The sequence below is a fragment of the Tauraco erythrolophus genome, chromosome Z (assembly GCF_009769465.1).
Source record: "Tauraco erythrolophus isolate bTauEry1 chromosome Z, bTauEry1.pri, whole genome shotgun sequence".
Taxonomy (NCBI): domain Eukaryota; kingdom Metazoa; phylum Chordata; class Aves; order Musophagiformes; family Musophagidae; genus Tauraco; species Tauraco erythrolophus.
In genome coordinates this window covers 92,298,731-92,317,647 of record NC_141496.1, presented here as the reverse complement: position 1 = coordinate 92,317,647, position 18,917 = coordinate 92,298,731, and the positions used below count along the sequence as shown (strand labels likewise).

The following is an 18,917-nucleotide window of genomic DNA, read 5'->3' as shown; positions in this document are numbered from 1 at the left end:
GGGGAAAGTTCAGAGAATGGAAGTCTCAAGAAGGAGGACGAGGTAGACTTGCATTTGCCATTCCTCTTTACCATTATTTAAAAGGTGATTAATGAGATACAGTCGCATAGGCTTCAACATCTGAAAGACATTTTGTTACACTGTATAGTGCTCTGTTTTCTGTGAGCAGGCATGTCACTGATGATGTGCTGGATGGGGAATGGAGAATGAGCCTTGTGGTTTAAAAAACACACCTTGATCTTCAATTCAAGATCTGAACTTCCCCACAAACCTTGTATGCTACCTTCAAAAGAACAGCTTGGCATTCTGAATCTTTCCATGTTTGGGGTTTGTCTTGTCACCCACCAACAGTGGTGACAAGCAAAACAGACTTGACTTGGGGACAAATCAATTTAATTGGTTACCAGTTCATTCAGAGATGATAATGAGAAACAAAGCCAGATCTTAAAAACTTAATCTCCCTAACCCCTCTCTTCTTCCTGACTCTACCTCCTCCCCTCAGTGGTGCACAGGGATGAGGAATGGGCATTGCTCCTCCTTCCACCTAAAAGAGGGAGGACTCTTCACACTCTTCCTCCGCTCTAATGTGGAGTACCTCCTTATAGGAGCTCCATGAGCCCTTCTTTTGGAATCCAGTCCTTGCCTATTGGACTCTTCCAGTTGGGCTTTTCCCAGTGAGTTACGGTGTCTTCAGGCACAGCCACCCACCCTGGTGTGGAATCCCTTCCCACAGATGCATCTCTGCCCCACTGTTTCGTTCAGCAGCATGGGGGTCCTTTCTCACAGGAGACAGTGCTCGAAGAACTTCTTCAGGCACAGGCATCTCTGCTCCAGCATGGGTCCTCTCCCATGGGCGGTGAGTGGATCTCTGCTCCACTGTTTCTCTGTGGTCAACAGTGGGGCTGCCTGCCATCTCACCGCGGGCTGCAGAGGAATCTCAGCCCAGGCACACCTCCCACTCCACCTTCCCTGACCTTGGTGTCTGTGCAGTTGTTTCTCTCGCATCTCCGTCCTTTCTCTGCTGCAGCCGTGCTGGGCCTGACTGGCCAGTGAACCTCAGCGGTCCTGGCAGGATGAATGGGCATTCCCAGCGGGCGCCCCAGGAGCATCCTTCTGAGCTTTCCAAGCCACGCCACCATGGCCATCTCCAGTCAAGTGGTGGTGGCCCAGTGCAGGCAGCCGCTTGCCTGGGAGGCTGGGGGCCAGACCCTCCCGCCACCTCCCCCTTCACTGTGGGTCCCGCACGGTGCGGGTTTCCTTGTCCCCTTCGTAAATAGGGCACTGACAGAGGTGCTGAGCGGCTCGGCCCTGGCCAGAGGTGGGTCTGACTGCTTTTGGAGCCAGGGAAGCTGCTTGCAGCTGCTTATGGAGACTTTCCCTGCAGTCCCTCCCCGCTGCCAAGACTGCGCTACATAAACCCAGCACAGGGTTTTCTTGAATTGCAGATGTAATGGCAGATCTTCCTCTGTTCCCAGTGCCATTTTATTCACATTAACAGATACTGTGCAAATACAAGTGAATACGTTTGTTTTGACGTGCAGCTGCGTGGTCACTGGAATGGGTCCATTCCTCTCAGTTCTTGTGCAAAAGTGAGTTAAAGTTTGGCTACAACAGTAGCAGACGCTAATGTAGCACAACCCAGACCAACATTCTTTCTTGGTTGGGTCAGCAGTGCACATGTGTGGTTTAAAGTTCAAAGTAACTCCACTAGCAAGGCTGAGTCAGGCAGAGGTGGACTCGGTGTGCCCTAGCTTAGCGCCAGGCAGCAGCTAAGCACCATGCAGCCGCTCGCTCAGTCCTCTCCACCCCCATCCCCATCCAGCGGGATGAGGAGGAGAGAAATGAAAGAAAACGCTTCAAGGTCAAGATAATCACAGGGAAGGGTCAGCCACCAGCCATGGCCACAGGCAAAACAGACTCACAAAACAGAGACAAATGAATTCATTACCAGTTGATTCAGAGAGGATAATGAGAAACAAAGCCACATCTTAAATACACCTTTCCCCACCCTTCCCTTCTTCCTCCTCTACCTCCTCCCTGCCAGCAGCACAGGGGGACCAGGAATGGGGGTTGCAGGTTGGTTTGTCACATGCTGTTTCTGCTGCTCCTTCCTCCCCATGAGGGAGGACTCTTCACGCTCTTCCCCTGCTCCAGTGTGGGATCCCTTCCAACGGGAGACAGTTCTCCACGAACTTCTCTGAAATTAGTCTGTTTTGTGAAGTCCAGTCCTTACCCGTCAGACTCTTCCAGTCAGGCTTTTTGCATGGATTCACGGCTTCTTAAGGCACAGCTGCCCACCCTGGCCTGGAGTTGCTGTCCCATGGACTGCAGATGCATCTCTGCTCCACTGTTAATCTGCAGCAGCCTGGGGTCCTTTCCCTGTGGAAAGACTGTCTCATGGGAGACAGTCCTCTAAGAACTGTGTCAGGTGCAGGCATCTCTGCTCCACCGTTAATCTCCATGGGCTGCAGGGGGTCTGCCTGCTGTGTCACCACGGGCTGCAGGGGAATCTCAGCTCCAGCACACCTCCTCCTGCTCCATCTTCACCGTCCTTGGTGTCTGCGCAGTCATTTCTTTCAGATCTCAGTCCTCTTTCTGCTGCAGCCACACTGGGCCTGACTGACCTGATGAACGCCAGCAGCCCGGGTGGAAACAAACTCTGCCCAGCGGGCACTCCAGGAGCGGGGTGCTTTGGGGCTCTCCAAGCTGCAGTGCCACTGCCATCTCCAGTTGAGTGGTGGCGACCAGATGTGGGCAGCTGCCAGCACGGGAGGCCAGGAGTCAGTCCTCCGCCTCCCCGCTCTGGTCACTGTGAGTCTTGCCTGGCTCAGGTTCCTTTGTCCCCTTCCTAAATACGTCATCCACAGAGGAGCTGGTTGTCTGAGTCCTGGCCAGAGACCGATCCAACCGCTTTCAGAGTCAGGGCAGCTACTTACAGGGGCTATCTCTGCAGCCCCTGCCCCGCTACCAAAATGCCACCACACAAACCCAGCACAGAACGCAGTGTGCTTTTGATTGCACCCCCTTTGCACCCATAGTAAGGGTTTATTTTTGAATTGATGAATTTGACGTAACCACAGGCAGTTAATTAAAATACTGACATTTTTGAGTTCGTCATGATGGTAGTGCCTCAATGGAAAAAGACATGCTCTGCAGATGGTAACAAATTTGCTGAAACTAGCTTATGAAACTGAAAATATTCAAATATTCTTGCAAACTATTTTTATCAATGGTGTTTAAAGAATAAGAAGCCTGGCCACAGGGAGACTAGAAATTTCTCTTCCAGCAAAAGATGTCTTTTAAACCATGTTGTTCCCATTCTGGCTTTGCAGTTTGTGCTGTGCAGACACACTGTGTTTATGCTTGGTTACGTACCTCAGTCAGCGTCTCAGAATCTCAGAAAACCAAGCCGGACCCACTAACAAACTAGAAACGGAATTTGCTTTTTACATGATGGTAGCGAAATAAGTTTTACGCTAACTGAAACAGCTTTGAGGCTCAACGGACTTTAACAATCGCATGTTCAGAAAGTCATTCAGGAGTTAATACTACACAACTGACTTCAGAAAGATTTACAGCCGATGACCCGAAATGTGCCACCACTCACCTAAAAAAGGGAGGGCTCTCCACTTCGAGGAGTTTCCTTGGACAGTGTCCCGACCCAAGGGGAGAGTCACTGACTGCAGACCTGCTGCTCTGAGGAGCACCAACTCAAAATAGCTCTCCGTTAAATGGTCCATACCCTAGTTGAGTCTGATCTGTGGTGATACATGGTCATGTGGCCCCTCTCTTTGGCTGAGGACTCTAACTTCCTAATTTTTGGCCAAAATGTATACTTGCTGACCATATGGGTGTAACAATAGCCGTGGTGGGAAGTTTTCACAGGCTTTTGTGAGGTTTCTCTCAGGTCTCTGTCAGGGCGGGTGCATCTGCTGCAGTCAGTTACAACAGGCATGCTACATGGTGTGTTGTACTTACATAACAGTAATGTTTGGGCATTACACAGCCCTTTTATCTCGTTTTAGTTGTTTGCTTAGAAGATTCAGTTGTGCCACTTATTCTTGATAACCCAGAGTCATTTGATCATGCTTGGCAGTGTGCTATCTGGACCTGTGTGTCCATATGGGTTGAAAGGCATGTCTCCAAACACCTGGCGTCTTGTAAGTGTTTCTTCAGCCTGGAGGATGCGGCATTACAGGTAGTGACATAGAGATTTGGAGGAATTAATCCTGTATGATACATTTTTTTGTCTGTGAAATCCCTGACTTTAAAAGATACCAGGGCAAATCAGGTGCATTTGGCTTCATGAACTTCAAGAAATGCAGTGTCATTTATGGTTTAAACCCCAAAATGCTAGTATTAACTCATTATGTTTTTTGTGGGTTTGTTTTTTGTTTGTTTGTTTTGGTTTTTTAGTTCAGGCCTCCTGTCAGTCCATGATAGTTAGCTTACATGAAGGGCTATTCTTTACCAAGACAGCTGTATGTTGTAATTAATTTTCTTTTGAAATGCAAACCAAACATTTTACTAATGTAGTGTTTATACAAGTTACCATCTGTAGGAGGTAGATTAACTAACCTTACAGTAATTTTTCTCAGTTTTTCTATAATCTTTCATGGTCACTATAGTTTTGTTCTGGAAAGCTACTTCCATCCACTAACCAGAATGTCAAAAATTGGCTTGGTCTTACTTTAGGTGGCATATGTGTTTGTCCTTGCTGCATAAGAAAAGGTGTGGTATCCATCAAAGAGTATCTCATACATATTTTATGTTTTGCTATAAAACGGTAATGGAATTAAGACAGTTGATACCAACTGAGATAACCAAGGCAGGAAACAGTTTTGGGTATCCTTGTGGTGTCAAACTCACCTAGAACTGCAGCTGCTTTGGTTTCTGCCATGTTGTTATTATGGCTTAGCCCAGCCTGCAGCAACCACGTGCCCACTTGCTCACTCCTCCCTCTCAGTGGAGTGGAGAAAAGAGTGAGGAAAGGCCTGAGGGTCCAGATAAGAACAGGGAGGGAGCACCCAGCAACCCTGGCCCTGGTGCAAAACAGACTCGGCTTGGGAACAAATCAGTTTAATTTGTTACCAGTTTGTTCAGAGAGGATAATGAGAAACATAGCCACATCTTAAATATACCTTCCCCCCACCTCTTTCTTCTTTCTGGCTGTGCCTCATCCTCACCAGCCATGCAGGGGGATGGGTTATGGGGGTTGCAGGTCAGTTCGTCACATGCTGTTTCTGCCACTCCTTCCTCCTCGTGGGGAGGACTCTTCACGCTCTTCTCCTGCTCCAGTGTGGGGTCCTTTCCAGTGGGAGACAGTTCTCCACAAACTTGTGTGAAATTAGTCCTTTTTGTGAAATCCAATCCTTACCCATCAGTCTCTTCCTATCAGGCTTTTCCCACAGAATCACAGCTTCTTGAGGTAAAGCCACCTGCCCTGGTGTGGAGTCACTGTCCCATGGACTGCAAATCCATCTCTGCTCCACTCTTAATCTGCAGCAGCGTGGGATCCTTTCCCATGGGAGACAGTCCTCTAAGAACTCTGTCAGGCACAGGTGTCTCTGCTCCAGCGTGGGGTTCTCCACGGGCTGCGGGTGGGTCTCTGCTCCACCGTTTCTCTCATGGCTGCAGGGGGCCACTGCCGTCTCACCACGGGCTGCAGGGGAATCCCAGCTCCAGCACACCTTCTCCTGCTCCACCTTCACTGACCTGGGTGTCTGCATCTTGCAACTGCTTACACGGGTCATTCCTGCAGCCCCTACCCTACCACATAAACCCAGCACAGGTTTCGTAGGCAGTTGCATTGCAGTTAAAATCGAGGTAAAGATTACATAGATTTGTACACGTATCTGTTGTTTCTGACTCATGAAGTTATGCGTTATTCTAAACTCTAACTTGTCTGCAATGCCTGTTTCATCCATAGTTTGCTTTGTTTACTAGTGTAAGGCTCATGACATGGATGAACTGGATGACTTATGATTGTAGGTCGGTTCTCGTTCAAACAAAAAAAGTTAGTGAAACACGACACATCTGATAACCCAGGCAAATAGCTAATACTTTAGTGATGCTGTATTGAGCTTTAGAACAACTGCATTTCATCAGAGAACAAAATGTGAAATTTAAAATGAGGAAAATAAAAATTGGAAACTTTCTATAAGTAGTGTACGGTATAATGATCTGTTTAAAGGAAGAGAATCAATGCTCAGTCATCTCTCCTCTTAGTAAGTCTTAGGTTTATTGTTAACTTGCTATAGGGAGATATTCTTATGAATTACAATAAACGTCTCCCTGCTGGGTAATGCATGCTGAATTAATTATCATTGCCCTGGCAAAAGGAACTGAAGAAACATGAATATTTTACAGTCTGTAATATCTGTAATGCATCTCAGCAAAGAATGAATTGGAGGTACTAAAAAATTCAGCAGGTATTGAATTAATGGAAGTGATTGATTACTATTTTATTGAATCAGAATTTGCATTAATATGTTTCACTTAAGGATTATTAAGATGGGCTAAACAGCTATTGTAATGTTCATTCTCTTTTCATTGTCGTATTTTGCTTACATACTCTTTATAGACGTGTAGGCTGATATGCTTTTTTTTTTTTTTTGCACTGAAATAATGCCCCAGACACTAAGTGCTGCTTGTGGCAGGTTGCATGTGAGTGTCTGGTGTATATAGAGAGAGGGGAAAACAATGCCATGGGAATGTTAGTCACTAGCTCTTATCTCTTTTGAGGGACATCTTGTTTCAGTTGCATTATTTCTCTTTTATTTTAGAGGAGGCCCACATCTGAAGGGAACCCCACATTATAAGGAAGAGCAATGTGCTCCTTCATTAAATCTAGAAATGAAGAAAGTGCTGGACTTGCAAGCCTCTATCACAAGGTATGCTCAGTAATCATGTCTTAAGAATTTTTCTGCATATAATGATTACTTGTTAAAAAGTGAAGGGGAAACTGGCTGTAAAAACACTTTTAGTAAGTTTTTAGACTTATTAATAGTAAGGACTACTAGTTACTAATAGTAAGTTACTAATAGTATGTCCAAGGAAGTGAAAAAGTAAATTGCTGTTTAAGAATTCTTTCTGTGCTTGGCTATACTGATATTTTTGGCATATAGAAGTATATAGCATATGTGTGTTCAGTATTACATTATGTTACTATAAATGTGTTTGTCGTTGGACTCAAAGTATGGATTAGAGATTTCATGGAAACATGGGTTTATAAGAGCAAAACTGTACGCAGCTTTTCAACATTGCTCCAGCTGCCTGCAGAGGCTCCCTGTTTGTCCTGGAAAAAACTTTGTGTTTACCTTTTCCTTTTTTTGTGGAGATTGCTTTCCCTATAAATAAGCTTCGGACATCCTAAGTAAGTGTATGTGAAAAGTTGGTGAAACTTTTTGGGATGGAAAAGTAACAAAGTGCAGTTTGGCAAGAGGCCCCGTAGGAGAAAATGGGTGTTGGAAGAAATGCAGTAGATACTGGAAGAAGCTTTCCTGGGAAACTGCGGGTTGTTATCTGACTGCAAATACATTAACAGTAGTTTTCAGAATTTTGGAGATGTGTGGGCAAGAATTTAGGAAAAGTCTAATTTCTGCTTAGATCACGGGTTAGAACTTGTTGTGGATTAGATACAGCCTAGGCAATATGGGTAGTTTTCTAGGACAGATGAATAATTGATTGTTGGCAGCAATATCTTGCGTTTAATCAATAGTATTAAAATTATCTTCAGCAGTTCGTATACCAGTTAATCAATTACTGTAACAATACAGACCTATTAATGAACTTTCATTCCTGGAGCAAGAGAGAGATATCTACCATATTTTGTCAGCTTGATACCTTTACTGTCTAGAGGACTTAGGCACGTAGTTTGTAGCTTATTCGATGTAATTTCTCAACATAGTTGCTTATACAAGAGGCAGTAATATGGTATTTGTTACATCAACTGATTCTGCTGTGACATTGTGACATTGAGTTAACATGCGGTTTTTTAGAGAATGACAAATACGTTTGTTAGTTTGCAGTCCATGTTAGAGGATCTACTTGTTGCCACTGCTGATGGATTTCTGCATCTCGTTCACTGGGATGGTATGACCAATGGAAGAAAGGCCATCAACCTGTGTACAGTTCCATTTTCTGTGGACCTGCAGTCTTCTCGAGGTAGGTTTTGGGTTTTTTTATTGCTTACGGTAGATAACTATTGGTGAAATACTATGTAAATCAAAATATCTCTGTTTTCAAGCAGAGATGAGAAAAATGTGCCTTTTGTAAACGAACAAAATAGCCTGTTTAAACTAGCTTTTTCTGTGAAGTAATAAGTAAAAAACTGAGAAGTCTATTGGCTTGCAATATCACGTGTTAAGATAATTTTGAATTACTTGTATTTTCTTAGCAGGTTCATTTTTGGGCTTTGAAGATGTTTACATCAGAGATATGGAATACTGTGCCACACTTGATGGTTTTGCTGTTGTTTTTAATGATGGCAGAGTTGGTTTCATTACACCCATGTCAAGTAGATTCACTGCTGAGGTATATTTCCTTTAGTGTTTCTAGCATGCACTCTACGATAGTGAGTGCAGAGACTCTTTGGTCTCTGCATTTCAGTTAGTTTTCTACTTTAAGTTCTGTTCAGCTGCAAAGTAATTAAAATTTAGCGACTGCTTAAGAGATAACATAAGAACAAGACTACGTTTCATACCATAATTTGAACTAGATTGTTCTAGGGTAGTACCTGTCTATGGGAGACCATAATTGATAGTACATTTAATTTTTGCTCTTTGCTTCAAAATGTCATTATAGTTCTGAGGTCTTCTTACTGCCTCTGTGACCAGGCTTCCTGTTGTTGGTGATAAGTAGTTTCTCCTATGGCAAAATACCATGGGTGCTATTTCTGGCTTTTAGCCATAATCAAGTCTAACTCTTCTCATAGAGACAAGCATACTTCAGAATTTGTTTTAAAAGAATGTTTTCCAAGTTAGGTGTTTTCTTACCTGAAATTCAGCCTACAAACTGTACGACATTTTGTCATTAGATCTCTTTATTTTAATTACGGAAAACTCAGAAGGATTTCTCATCTGTCCCAAACTCCTTCACATACTAACTGTATCTGTCATTTCAGCTGTTGCAGTTGGGAATTTGTTTTCCTGTTTTCTGTTTTGTCTTCATCCTTAGTACCAACTACTGATTTTTATGCAGTGTCAGGGATATTCTTGCCTTATAGGTATTTACTTACTTTGGTTATTCAGAGCTCTGATAAACAGTTTCCTTACATACTGGCATCTTTTTGTAATTTTTATTGAGAACAATGAAACCAGTTTTGCATGTACTAGATTTTGTTTATCTGAGCCATTTCAGTTAATCTTGACATTTGCGATAGAAGTTACCTACGGTGATGAAGGTCAGCTGGCAGATCTGTAATGTGATGTGCATGAGTAGTGCATGGGTAGCAGCTGACTATCATGAATAAAAGCGATGTTTAACCAAAGATTCTGTGAATTCCTTTCTTTACAGCAGCTCCATGGTGTTTGGGCACAAGATGTGACTGATGGAACTTGTGTGGCAGTAAATAACAAATACAGGCTAATGGCATTTGGATGTGCCAAGTGAGTTTTATAAGGCTGGTTCAATGGTGGTGGGGGGCAATGATTTCATTGTAAAGCTAGTTTCTTCCTACCAAGTTGTGTTGCAAGAGCTGTAAAGATGAAAATGATCTGTCTTCCTAGAGACAGCATAATCTTCTCTGTCAAAAAGTAGGAGAGAAGAGGAAAGAAATGATTGCCTGCGTGAACTGCAGTTGAAATTGGTGCTTGCTCTTCAGTAAGCAAAAAATATACAGGGAAAAACCAAAAAGATGGCTGGACCAGTAGCAAGGATTGGAAAGTGCTGCTGCCCAGCTAATCTCAAAGCAGTATTATAAAGTCAATTTTAAGCAGTTAATCGTAATAATATTGGACAAGAATTAGCACTTTGCACCCAACTGAGAAAATGCTCTGTGGAGTGTTGATTTGGTCAGAAAAAATGTTGCTTACTTGAGTAACCATGAATATTTATAAACTAAATGTTGCAAAAGTGCTTTTAGTTGTGATATTTTGCTTAACTGCTCCTTCAAGACACTTCCTCCTGTATAATACTGCTTCAGCTGCTCTAAAATGCAGCTTTTTTTTTTTTTAATTGTATGTTATTTGGATTTTAGAGCATTTCAAAAGATCTGGGTGGTTTAGTCTTCACTAAGAAGAAATAATATTCTCATTGTAGTAACAATGGAGTGTGTTGGTGTTTGCTCTGAAACAGGAATTAGGTTACTGTAATTCATTGATCTTGGTATGCATTAGTACACTCCTGATGAAACTTGAGCACTGAGTGAATGCTGGCTTCCCTCGTGGACTGTCTTGCAGGTGGAAAGCATAAATATATGTGGATTGATGTGTGTATTTTCAGAGAATGAAATAGTCTTACTGCATGGGTTATTATGGGGCTGGTGTTTTGCGTCCTCCCCTGCCTTCTGGAAAGTATCTTAAAAATTTGTGTCATAAAGTTCTTTGAGTGTTACTTGACACAGTGTTTCTGTTCTAGATAAATTTGGTATTAGTGAGCAAAAAAGCAGCTTTTATTAACCTCTTGAAACTGATGAGAAATCCAAACGTTCTGTAGTCTAAAGCATGCGTGATCTCTTCCAGCGGCTCTGTGCAAGTTTATACGATAGACACCGCCACTGGCGCCATGCAGCTTTCTCATAAGTTGGAGCTGACACCAAAACAGTATCCTGGTGAGCTACTTTTATTGCTAGAATTTTCCATCTGCTTTTAGGGTATTGAAAAATGTTTTTATCCTTGGATAGTTAACAACTGCTTGTTGTTCGCGTTGTCACTGATGGCATTTGTGTTTACTCTTGCATGTTTATAGTTCTTTGCTCTTGCACAATTGTTGCTTCAGCTGCTTGCGTGTAACTGACCTTCGGTTGTGTTTCACGTGGGAGGGTCTGGGGTTGTTCTGGTTTGTTGTTTTGTGTTTTTTTTTTAACTAAATCCGAATCTGAGTTAGTAGTTTACAGACAGTGCTGCCACTGGTTGCTCCTTTTTAAATGCTGCAGATCTTTGTAGTTCCCATATGAAGTCTTGAGATTACTTTTCCATTACTCACCTGAAAAACGAGATGTCATTGTCTAAACTGACAATGCATATAATAGAGGTGTGAATTAACTTGAAACAACTGACATGGAGGGAACAGAAAATAACTAATTCGTCGCTCTGCCTGAACTGCTCAGTCAAATTTTTAATGTAGTAGTGATGCGTACGGCGCGCTTGAGAGTGAGCAACGTACAAAGTGGGTAAATTGTGTCCACAACTGTGTGTGCCTCTTAGGTTTCAACACAAATATCAAATCTCTAAATGACAGTTTTACAGTTGTGCTCAGTGCCGAAGGAAAAGGTTTCAAGGGTGACTATAAAATCTTTTGTCCTGAAGATCATTTAAAGACACACACTGTGCCGGTGTATTTCTGGCCCATTTTCATGTATTCTTAGTGTCCTACGAAACATATTTTGGAAGGAAAATTCGAATTCTGCATTTGCTGCTTTTTCATTTTGAGATTCTCAGTTTGATGAATGCAGCAAAGAAGTTAATTAAAAAAATAAAATATTTATTTCCACATATTTTTGCTTCTACTCTTATGGTGACAGCAGTTGAAGGACATTTGATGTTTTTCTTATCGCATTTTATTGTCTGCTTTTAAACAGATATTTGGAATAAAACAGGACCTGTTAAACTAATCAGATGGTCACCTGATAGCTGTGTTGTGATGGTGACCTGGGAATGTGGAGGCTTGTCTTTGTGGAGTGTTTTTGGTGCTCAGCTGATCTGTACTTTAGGAGGTGATTTTGCGTGAGTATCTGTAGTGAAATTGTAAAATGTTTTATTAGAAACTTATTTTTCTAATTAAAAGCATTTCTAATTAAAAGCATTTAATTAGAAACTAAATAACTGAATTACCTTTTTCAATTCTTTTCCCATTATAATTGCTTAGATATTGGAATCATTGAGTAATATTTAGGAGATGATCATTTGAATATAAATGAAAATTTATTATTTTCTTTCTGTAGTGATCTTTTTGGCCATAGAAACAAATTTTCCTAAAAAGCCAGGCTTTAGCAGGCAAATATTAAAATTCCCTCAGTGTAAGTGTATATTTCCTGAAAATGTGCCAACATCCAGAAGTCACAATTCAGTTTATGCTGGCCATCTGCCAGTTGCTTTGTCTTTTAGGCAGTATTATGGATCATACAGGCTTTGTAGTTGGAGATGAGGTTCAATATAGAGGCGTATGACAATACAAAGATAGGAAGAGAATTTCTTAATTTAATTTTCTTAAGTTATTTCCAAATTCAAACTTGTTCTGTTCTCTTTTTAAGGTATCAGTCTGATGGTGCCAAAAAGGATCCTCTAAAGATCAGTTCTATGGTAAATATTAATGTAAACATACACGAATAGGATGGCTGAAAATTTTTAAAATTATTTTTATTTAAACAGATTTTCAGAAAATCAAACTGATTTTCTTTACTACTTTTAACAAGCAAGATGCCTTTATTACACTTCCTAACACCGATGTGGTATTCAAGGGAGAGGGAAAAGGGGAGAGCTGATGACTTTTATTTTTTTTCCGTATATATGCCTGATCATGAAGTGTAAATGACATGCCTTTTCTTGGCTTTGCTTCTAATATTAACAATGAACATTTCAGATTTTCCTTAATCTCTCTCTTTTTTTTTTCCTCTTTTTAATCTAATGCTGTAATTCAGAGTACAATAAGACACAAATCAACACCAATAGTAAACTTATTTACTTCGCTAAAATTACTAGTTTACCTTTGGCTGTTGAAATAGCTTAACTCAGAATATGAGCTCAAAAGAAACCTAGCTCCCGTTGTTTTAACGCAGACTACTTACATGAAGTGTTGTTTGTCTGTCAAATCAGTAGATGTTCATAGATATCAAACACAATCTTCAAGACTTCTTTTACAAACCATGGTGAATTTTGCACAATAATTCTAAAATGTGTGATTTTATTTAACTATAGGCTAGTTGCTATGAAGATAGACAATTTCAAACATGCATCCCAAGCGGATGTACATGCTTGCAAGGTCAATCCAATTTACCTTTTAAGAAAAAAACAAATGTAAATTCTGGTACTATGAAATTTAATGAACAACAACCAGTGTAATTCTGGGAATTAGGACTTTCTCATATATGATTTTCTTTGTGGCTTTTTTGTTGGTTGGTTTAAGCTGCAAACTAAACAGTCTTCATTACTTATGTGTGTGTCTTGCACAGTTAATTTTCATTCAATGAACATTTTTACCTTAAAAAAGAAAAGAATTTAGGAAAGATTCTTACTGTTTCTTGTGGGTTTTGCTGCTGTGGGTTACTTATGATTCCTGTGATTATACACTTTAGAACACCAAACTATGTGGTTTTTTGCCAGGCTCATGCCTACCATAAGATCAGTTACAGTAAGTTTCTGTAATTCTTGTTTTCTGAGAATATATGGTGTTGTTTTGGGGGTTCTACTATTATTATTCTTTTACATCCAGACCTGGGGATCAGAAGGGTATCATCTGTGGGTTATTGATGGGAGTTCTTCTTCAAACACGAAGCCTGAAAGAGATGCAAATAATGAAGCTCGCCAATTTGGTATTCTGCAGTTTCATTTCATCAAGAGTGCACTCACTGTTAATCCTTGTATGGTAAGTTTTTTGTTGATAAATATCCTTATTTTAGAATGTATTTCCAGTTTTCAGATGATCTCTGAGTTATTCTCTTAACAGGCTTTAAGTCTGTTTTGCAGCCATTAGATTAATGTTCCTTTTTTATCAGAGCCTTTAAAATGGTACTTTGAAAATATTGGTGTGCAATCCTGTAACATAAAACCTAACATTTTTTGTGACACAATAGTACCTAGTGATACAAAACCTAAGAACCTTAATGCTTATTTTTCACATTGTTTATGTAGGACCTGTTAATATATTGATGCTGTGTTTTCCTTTGTTTTCTGTACGTGTAGTTCAAGGTTGCTTTTTGTTTTGTTTTTAATGTAGAGTAACCAGGAACAAGTCCTTCTTCAAGGAGAAGATCGCTTGTATTTGAACTGTGGAGATGCAACACAGGCTCAGAGTCCCAGAAATACTTCAGCACACTCTGAACATAAGCCTTCCAGGGAAAGAGGCCCGTTTTCAGAAAGCAGTTTAGATTCTCAGGGTTTAAGCACTTTACTAGGACACAGGCATTGGCATGTTGTACAGGTAGTTGTCACTAGTTGCCCGTATGTGCTCTGTGCTTGCGAGAGTTTGTAGGACTGGAATTGCAGCTGATCTCATCACCCTCTGCCATACCCTTTTTTTCTAATATGAGGTCATTGCGTTTTTATTGCCTCTTCGGTTTCCTCTGGTACAGCTTTTTCCTGCTGCCAAATGGTAAAGGAATATTGGCCATCTCAGCCTTTTGGCTATGAGTTTGCATCCTAGCCAATAAAAAACGTCTTTTTGATTTCAGGAAGGAGTAGTTAAATTACCTTCCTGTGCTTTGAAAGGGAGAATAAGTGCAACATACGAGAAATCCCTTAGGGATTTGTTCTGTTATTTGTGCAAATTGCTTTAAGCATGTTCAACTGATGAATGCTGCCTTTGGATTTTGGCTGTATTTTCAAGCAGTCTTGGATGGCATCTATTTAAGCATATAAAGGCATATAAGGCACTTACAGCCTTGTATCAGACCAAGGACTGGTACCTTTGAACCTGGATTTGTATCATCTCGTGTGACATGAAGAATCCAGGATCACGATTTAATTTGACAAATCCCAGCCAAGTGCTCTCATAACAAGGCTTCTGGACATGCTGGTGTCTATTTCTGATGGGATCAGAAGTTTCATTCCAACGCTGAAAGTTGCTCCTGAGTGTTGTGTTTATCAAACCTTGTGTGTTCCCATGAAAGGTACTGATGGAGAAGTAGTGCCTAGAGGGGGAGAAGAGCGTGTTTTAACTATTAATCTGTAATGTAGTGTTAGCTGTTTCATTGCATTAGTGCATTTCTGTATTTCTTGTATTGAAACTAGGATAACATTTAGGCTTCAGTAACTTCTGGGGGTGGGGGGGAGTGATTGTATTTAAAAAACAAATCCCAACGTTAAAAACTTTTCAGCTAGTGTTTTGGAAAAACAGGGACGTTGTACAAATTCCTTTAGAACATTAATCACTTATCACTGCTTTAATGGTGCTTGGTATGGTGATGTGGATTTGTTTTTCTCTTTTGGTGTTTTTCTTTTTTTAGATTCACAGTACGTATCTAGAGAGCAACTGGCCTATAAGGGTGAGTTATTTTAACAATATGTTCTTGCTTCTTTAAAAGTACTGGGCTTTTATAACTGTCCCTTAGCACTGGATGAGCTCTGGAAGATGAAATAATTGGTTTAAATTACAGAAAGAAGAATATGTATAAAGTAGAAAACATAAAGATACTTTAAAAGTTTTGACTCTGACATTAGATTGCCTTGTAGTGATGCGCTTGGGTAGGCTATATCATTTAAATGAGTTCCTTCCTGAGGTTCTGGGTTTTCTCTCTTTGAACAGTTTTCAGCTATTGACAAGCTTGGACAGAATGTAGCTGTTGTTGGCAAGTTTGGTTTTGCACATTACTCTTTACTCACCAAAAAATGGAAGCTGTTTGGAAATATTACCCAGGTGAGAGATTATGGTACTTTATTCAGGTATACTGGGGAGGTTGTATTTGTTGCAATGTGACTCTTGGAGAAAATTTAGAAATAAATTTTTAAAGCAAACAACCTGTAGGTGCACTTGGGATTAGGGATGCAGGTTTTGCCTGTGTTTTTCATAAAATGACAAACACTGATCTTGTGGCTTTGGCACAATAATTTGTGTCTGATTATTAAAGAGTTTCCAAATCTGAGTGCGTATAGTCAGACACTCCCATATCCCTCATCTGAGAGCTGATATGAAACGTAGTTTCGGATGCCAAGCTTGTAAATTCTGGCCAGAAGCAGAAAGCTAATTTGAGAGAGTTCGGGGATGCCAGTAGCATAAGGGACTGTGGAGCTGTGTTTTATAGAATGATGTTTGTCCTTCACATATTATTCTTTAGTACTTTGGGTTTTTTTAAACAACAAAAAAAGCATTTACAAAGATTGTCTTGCCACTATCAGTAAAATTTGTAGAGATCATGTATGGTTTTCAGAAATTACCCATAGAATGTACGTGTGTGTGTATATGTATATAAAAATACATACGTGTATGTCATTTGCTTGTTTTTTTTTCTTTTCAGGAGCAAAATATGGTGGTAACAGGTGGCTTAGCATGGTGGAATGACTTCATTGTTCTTGCATGTTATAATTTAAATGATCATCAGGAAGAGGTGAGATATTTTTCTTCAAAGTAAATAGATTGTGTTTAGAATACCTGATCTGTTCTACAGTAGAAGTATAAATATGAAAAGCTTGATGCATAGGTGGCTTCTGGCCATGATCAGAAATTCTGTATTAATAGGTAAGTAATTATTTGCAGAAAAGTTTATTATTGCTATTAAAAACTATTTTGTGCTGACTATCATGTATCTACTCATTGTTCTGAAAACTTTGTGACGTTTTTGCATGATAGCATGAAGCTTGTTTTGAGGTATCTAGTTGCAGTATTTTGGAACGCTTTTGTAAGTCTTCAAATTAGATGGGCAGAAGAGCTTTACTTACTCTGCTTTTTAAAACAAATGAATAAAACTTGTTCCTTTTGTTTGTTGTTCAGTACTTCAGATATGGCCGTACTGGTCTTTAACCACTTTGGATGCAATAATGTAATTAAATGGACAAAACATTTGATGAAGTAAAAACCCAGTAAGATGTCTTACGAGAAATTCTTGACAGCCATTCCACAAAAAAGAAAATGATTGCATGTGGAATTATGGTTAGTTTGTTGGTGAACAGAACCCGTATTCAAACTGCTTCTTTTCCTCGTAGCTGAGAATCTACCTGCGGACGTCCAACCTTGACAACGCATTTGCACACATCACCAAAGTGCAAGCAGACACCTTGCTGCTGAGTGTCTTCCGGGACATCGTGATATTGTTCAGAGCAGATTGTTCCATTTGCCTTTACAGTATTGAGAGAAGGCCTGAAGGGTGAGTGGCAGTGTGCACATGCTCTTGCAGTGATGTGCTTTTAAATCTGTTCTCAGTCCGAGTAAATTCTTACGATAATATAAAGTTGTTTTAGAACTTGTGGAGTCAGATTTGTCAAATGTGGAGGGGTAAGTGTTGTCTGTATGTACAAGGGATAGATGGCGAGTGTTGTCGCTTGCACACATGCAGATGTGCACATCAGGTGTGGAGGTCACGACTGAGTTACCTGCGTTTCCAGCTGTCCGTACAAACACGTTCTAGCTGATAGGAAGTTGAAAACTGGATGTAAATAGAAGAAAAAGGTACTAAAAGGCACCCACATGTTTGAATGTTTGTAATAAAAAATGTTTCTGACATTAGAAGTAGGAATTGGTGGGAGTGGTGATGGAGTAGCAAAGAAGGATAAAAAGTTTGGTCTGTGATGTGGTCGTGGGAGGACATTTTGGTGCAAAAGAAGTAGCAACATAAGAGCCAGACGCTTTCAGACAGTTAAGATTAGTGAACCTAAGGAGGAGATAAAGATTCCCAGATAGTTTTTGAAGTACCTAAGCAGTGAAGTCCATTTCTTACAGTTATGTCAGCAGGAAGGGACTTCTTTGCAGCAGAAAACAAGCTGTTGATCCACGTCAGCAGAAAATATTTCCAATGCTTTTCAAAGAAGACTCCGACAAAATCCAGACCCTGGCATAGCCCTGTTGGAGAGTGAATAGAGTTTTATTCTGAAATATCTGATGTTGTCTCCTATCGACTCATAGCTATATTCCCCAAAACAATAAAGATAAAGTAGCCCAGCTTAGGTTTATTTAGTAACTTTATGTAGAGTAGATACATGGGCCTGTGGGATTCCAGGTTAAAGGAAGGTCATTTTTGTCCGTAAACTTTTTGCTGAGGTTAAGTTGCTTGTTTACATTAGGTTTACTTCGAGATGTTAATTTAGTGTTAGATACTGTTTTAGAATTGCTAAATGTAATCATCTTTCCTTTCAGTCTTAACCCTACTGCCAGTATCCAAGTTCTTCAAGAAGTGTCCATGTCTCGGTACATTCCTCATCCTTTTCTTGTAGTGTCTGTTACATTGACATCGGTGAGGACAGAGACTGGCATCACCTTGAAGATGCCTCAGCAGGTAACAGGTCTATAGTGTTCAAAAGTTAAAAGAATTGGTGTCTGGATTTGTTACCTTAGTCCTCAAAGGTTACCTGGCTGGTAAATGAATCATAAATGAATGGTTCTTCTATGTGGTAAAATGCAGAACATGTTTCTTCTGATGCTTGCTATATAGGTATTTTGTCTGTGAATAGGGGAGGGGGTGATGGAAGTAAACTCCAAACTCTTACTTCTATTTCGTTATCTTCTCTTCTGATCTTGTAAAGTTTGGGGCCAAATCTTGGAGGACAAATTAAATTTAACTGTGTCAAGCCTACGTTTCTCTACTGTGTATTAAAAGTTGAACACCAGAGCAATCCCTGGCGTTAGGAAGTGCCTTTCTTGCAGCAACAGGTCCATCACTCAACGAATAAACAGAAAAAAGGAAAAGATGGCATATAACCCTAGAAGGTTACTTCTAGTCAGTTTCCTACTACACTTAAATAAAGTAAGATAATATCTCCTGCTAGTTACATCAGGAGATAGGCCAACAGACAAACAATGACGAAGGTAAAAAGGTGAAGCCCTGTCTTAAACTCCAGGAAATGATTTAGGCCACTGAAAGCACAGTACAAAGAACTTGGGTTCTTGTTGTC

At 40.4% G+C, this 18,917-nt stretch overlaps 1 protein-coding gene across 5 annotated transcripts in view; it reads left to right on the top strand.

The window, feature by feature from the left end:
* Nucleotides 1–18,917, top strand: part of RIC1 (RIC1 partner of RAB6A GEF complex) — a 57,365-nt gene that overhangs the window by 26,105 nt on the left and 12,343 nt on the right. For 2 of the 5 annotated variants that reach the window (XM_086629191.1, XM_086629194.1), the window contains exons 4-17: nt 6,786–6,893; nt 8,024–8,166; nt 8,399–8,535; nt 9,517–9,608; nt 10,683–10,771; nt 11,741–11,885; nt 12,413–12,461; nt 13,591–13,743; nt 14,095–14,298; nt 15,323–15,361; nt 15,622–15,732; nt 16,331–16,420; nt 17,016–17,176; nt 18,163–18,301. In XM_086629191.1, coding sequence (XP_086485317.1) covers nt 6,786–6,893; nt 8,024–8,166; nt 8,399–8,535; nt 9,517–9,608; nt 10,683–10,771; nt 11,741–11,885; nt 12,413–12,461; nt 13,591–13,743; nt 14,095–14,298; nt 15,323–15,361; nt 15,622–15,732; nt 16,331–16,420; nt 17,016–17,176; nt 18,163–18,301 — 1,660 coding nt within the window. The remainder of the gene's footprint in view (nt 1–6,785; nt 6,894–8,023; nt 8,167–8,398; nt 8,536–9,516; nt 9,609–10,682; nt 10,772–11,740; nt 11,886–12,412; nt 12,462–13,590; nt 13,744–14,094; nt 14,299–15,322; nt 15,362–15,621; nt 15,733–16,330; nt 16,421–17,015; nt 17,177–18,162; nt 18,302–18,917) is intronic. The other 3 variants (XM_086629193.1, XM_086629192.1, XM_086629195.1) reach the window with 3 other exon arrangements.